General features: G+C 35.3%; 1 protein-coding gene across 1 annotated transcript; it reads left to right on the top strand.

Moving 5' to 3' along the window:
- The first annotated feature begins 1,354 nt into the window (after nucleotides 1-1,354).
- Nucleotides 1,355-2,261, top strand: LOC110869683. The gene is made up of 3 exons (XM_022118917.1): nucleotides 1,355-1,405; nucleotides 1,503-1,859; nucleotides 1,938-2,261. The coding sequence occupies exons 1-3, from the start codon at nucleotides 1,355-1,357 to the stop codon at nucleotides 2,259-2,261; spliced, it is 732 nt and encodes a 243-aa protein (XP_021974609.1).
- Nucleotides 2,262-4,587: the final 2,326 nt, after the last annotated feature.

Raw genomic sequence — 4,587 nt, 5'->3', positions numbered from 1 at the left:
CGCAAACGTGCATGATTTTCATGACTAGTGACAGGAATGTCCTAGTTACTACAACAGAACTGGGTTGGCCTGCGTACGAAAAACGAGACTACCCAGTGAGACCATGTCCCCCTTTTCTTTCAATGTTTCGGTTAACAACTTTCAGGGGGAAATACATGTCAAACTTAGGTATGATGAAGTTATGGAATGAACTCTTAGATCATGTGAGCATAGGCTGTAACTGAGGTGCCATTAATCCTTTTGAGGACCAAGGAACAAAGATTATATCTAATGGGTACGGGCGAGCCCCACTCACGGTCCATGGGTGACCACTTAGAGTGCTGTTGTGTCCAGCGTCGAGAGTTCGACACTTAAATTGCCTACGCGGGTTGAGTATCTCCTATGTCGTCGCATATATTAATGTCGTCGCGAAACATTAATGATCAACATGTTCATAGACGCTTTTCATACCAACTTACAACACTAAAACTTTCAAATGTTTTTAATATACATTTGACGCAAACTCATAATACATGTATTTACAAACTTTGACAACGCTCTCAACTTATGTACAAATAAGAGGACGCGTTAGTCCTACTTACAAAGACTCTCGTGGGCTAGACTCACAACTTTCATATATCATGCCGAGAAAATGTTTTTTTTTTCTATATTTTCTCAACAAATTTTAAACCAGTAAACAAAAAGATTTATTTTAAATCTTTTCAAAACAAACTATGAACTCGCTCAACTTTATGTTGACTTTTTCGCATGTTCTTTCTCAGGTTACTTTTCAAAACTATGGAAATAGGAGAACCCATGGGAATTCGAGTACTTAGCAGGCGTTCAATTTTTATAACTCTTAGCTTTTGCTTCCGCTGTGCAATGAAGATACCGGTCCAGTCACGCCAAGCTCTGATTTTTCGGGGTGTGACAGGGGTGGGGGTGGTGGGGGGTGGGGGGGTGTTAAAACTCAGTCTTTAACTGCTGCTAGATCTCCAAATGCCCATGACCTTGACTATGTGTTGCCATTGGAGTGTTGCATATTTAGTGTTGTCATCATTTTAGGAACCTACTTTTTTGGGAGGGTTTAATTATGATGTGAACATTGGTAATGTTAATACAGTATGTTAGATCCATCATATAAAGTTTAATTATGACCTAAACTGAGATGTCACATATTATGTCACACTAGATGATATAAAGCCATGTCATTCTTTGTTCTGTTGTTCATATGCACACACATGATATATGAGAAACAAGAGTTTTTTTATTCAATAAGTTATATACATACACATAAATCATTCAAAGTACTGCTTTACATATTCATATATCTCCTCTTTCTTTACGGTTTTGAAGTATCTATCCATCCCTGCAAATGGTTCCTTCATTCTTCGTGATCCTGCTCGACCCATCCGCCCTTCACCTGGTACTCATCTTCTCAAATCACACACTCACAGTTTTTCATTTTTACTTTTCTTCCTGTAACTTTTGTCCATTTACAAAATAGTTACATTATATTGCAGCCATTGCCACCTGATGTTGTCAGCAGGCATTTGGAGAACAAAATCCGAGAAGGCCCAGTGATTGTATCTGCAAATGGAGGGTACTGGTGGAGATTGAAGATAAAAGAAATCAATGGTAGTTACTGTTTTGCCAATGGATGGCACAATGTGGTTCAAGGTATCAAGTTGGGTCATGGTGATTTTCTCTACTTTCAGCCCCTTGATCAATCTACCTTAAGAATGTCAATCCATAATCCAAATGGGTGTGAAAAAGTTCTACCACCAAAAGTAGAACATGTTATTGAAGTTGATGACCAACGCGAAGGCGATGATCCTTACTTTACGTTTATTATCACTAAAACCTACACAAACATGCTGGTAAGATTTATTAGTTGTTACAAAATAATACTTGGTTATATGAATTTTACATGTTTGCTTGCGTGTTGGTACTGTTAGCGATTCCCGGTGGATTTTGCTAAGTTGGCGGGAATGGAAGTAGAAGGAACCATGGCGATGAAGAATGTTAACGGAGAAGAATGGCAAGTTAGTTTGCGGGTTGAGATATCACATGATACGAAAAGGTACTATTCGGCGACCGGATGGGGTGCTTTTCAGCGAGAAAATGGTTTATCGGAGGGAGATGAATGTGTGATCAAGTTTGTGAGAAGTGAAGGGAAGTTGTTACTAACAAAAATCACCGAGCAACCACAACCATTTGGACCGGGGTCAGAGGTTGTGAAAAGGAAGAGGGGCCGCTCGCAAGGCAGCCGCAAGGTGTAACGTCAGGCAGGGTTGTCGGGCTCGGTTCATAGCATGGTTGAGGGTTGCACCCCTAGCCACAACCATTAGTCGGTAATTGAATAGAATGTTATCCGTAGCAAAAATGTGGTGTTTCATTATTATTGACGTAACTTAAAATGGTTTTAGGAGCTTAGAAACTGTGCTTTGGAATGTTACTTAAGAGTTTAAATATGTTATTATGTTACTCCCTGTCTTATTTTATTTTTTCCTATCACACACTCATGATTGTTTCGAAGTTTCTTGTTATTTGTCACTATTGAAAATCGTAAAAATGTAAATAACAAAGAGAAAATAACATGAACATGTGCGGCTGCCACAAATATCTTTCTTTAATATAAAATTAACATAAAGTACATATATACATCATTGTTATAATAACCAACTTATCATAAATGGGAGCTTTACCTAAATATCTTTCTTTAATATATACATCATTGTTATCATAAATATCTTTCTTTAAGATCCTTCACTTGTCTTGTAAAAGATGTTTGCTTGACCAGGGCCCGAGACTTCTTACTCACAAACTCAATAAATTGGAGCTTTACCGAAGCTCAAATACACACAACAAGCATTAGTATTACTCATATACACACAAAATATCAAATTTATTTTTTTATTATTACAAACCAAATCACCAAGAAAATCTCTTCGGCGTAGACTACGCCAGGTCGATGGTCGACGTAAGGACCTAGCGTACAATGCAACGTAAAACAAAAAAGTTGTGGCGAAGCAATTGTTGCCAGCGTAAGCTATGCTGAACTCAGATCATCTGGCATATACTTGTTAGAACACATTTTGATTTTGTTCGAGACACTTAAAACCTTCCCAACCAGCTGTCATCACTTGACTCCTAACCATATTGACTTACCTTGGGCAATTTATCTACATCTCCACGTAATGAAGGTCAAGAAAATATGAATTCAACAAGTAAGAGAACTTTGGATGCAGACTTACTTTTGCGTGATGACTTGATTGCCTACAAATTCACATTTTAGTGACGGAACCAAAACATTTCAACCGGGAGTCGTAACAAATTTTTATTTTACAGTCACTAGACTATCAATAATTTATTCTTAAACTTTTTTTATATTAGTGTAATTGTTATATAACGGATTTAACGACCCTTGTTGTTTTTTTTATCTTTTTAAAAGGATTTTTTTTAAATCTAGTTATCTTTGTAAAAGTATATCATTACATTATAGAAATATAATATTAACTAAGTTATATTTTAAAAAACAATAAAATTTTTGACAACAGTTATATCAAGTGGAAATCGTATAGCAAACTAAATTATATGAATTACTAAACAAGTAAAGAAGATAACTTTGTATTCTTTTTTTTATTAATGAAATAATAAATAATTTAAAGAAAAATAAATGAAGTGGTGAAGAGAGAGGAGTCTTTAGCCTGTTTCTTTCCTTTAATGCTTTATGTAATCTTTGTTATGTTTCTTTGTTCCATGTTTGGTGGATGTAAATGTGGTGTTTGCAACTTGATAGGTTGGTGAATAAAAATTTTGTTGGCCTTTAAAAAAAAAGTTCTTTAGTCTGTAATTTTATGTACTAGCCTGAGCATAAATAATTTATATATATATTAATCCATAACATATATGAGGAATAGTGTCTATTTTGTCTTTTATGGGTTTATTATTATTATTTTTTTTTTGTAAACTTTAATGTTTTTCATTATAAAACTTTTGATTTTTATAACTTTTCCACAAAAGTTAAAATAAGTTAAGTTTTTTTATTAGTTTTTCTTTAGGCTTTTTCTCAGATATGATCGTCGTTCTGTGGCTACTTAGTACGGTGTTTAGTGGTCACATTTGATGCGTCAGATTTTTTCTTACCCCCTCGATTTTCTAATATGTGTCGTATAAATTCTACTTCGTCTATGTGTCACGTTACATGAGTCACTTAGTGTTAGAATTCTTATTTTTATATTATTTTGATCGTTGTTCGATTGCTACTTACAATTGTTTTACGCTGCCTCTCTGCAGTGATTTTACACCACATCCCCGTAACGCCGGGGGCTATTGACTAGCTTTCATTAGATTAAAACAAGCAAACATCGGGAAGCTGTGCAAAATGATGGAATCACAATTGCATGACTTGGGTTGAAATTTAACATAAGCCCATATTGTATTCAGTGAGCTTGTACCGGTGGAATTAAAGGAAAACCCAGTAACATGTCAAGAGAGGAGCCGTCACTATTACTTGGAATAAAACAAAAAAAAAAAAAAAGGAAAAAAATAAGCATTTCAAAAATAATAGGCTTAGGTTTTTCAATGGAGACTCAAGTTCAATTC

This window comes from Helianthus annuus, chromosome 3 (assembly GCF_002127325.2).
Source record: "Helianthus annuus cultivar XRQ/B chromosome 3, HanXRQr2.0-SUNRISE, whole genome shotgun sequence".
In the NCBI taxonomy this organism is placed as follows: Eukaryota; Viridiplantae; Streptophyta; class Magnoliopsida; order Asterales; family Asteraceae; genus Helianthus; species Helianthus annuus.
This window is presented reverse-complemented; position numbering and strand designations above follow the sequence as displayed.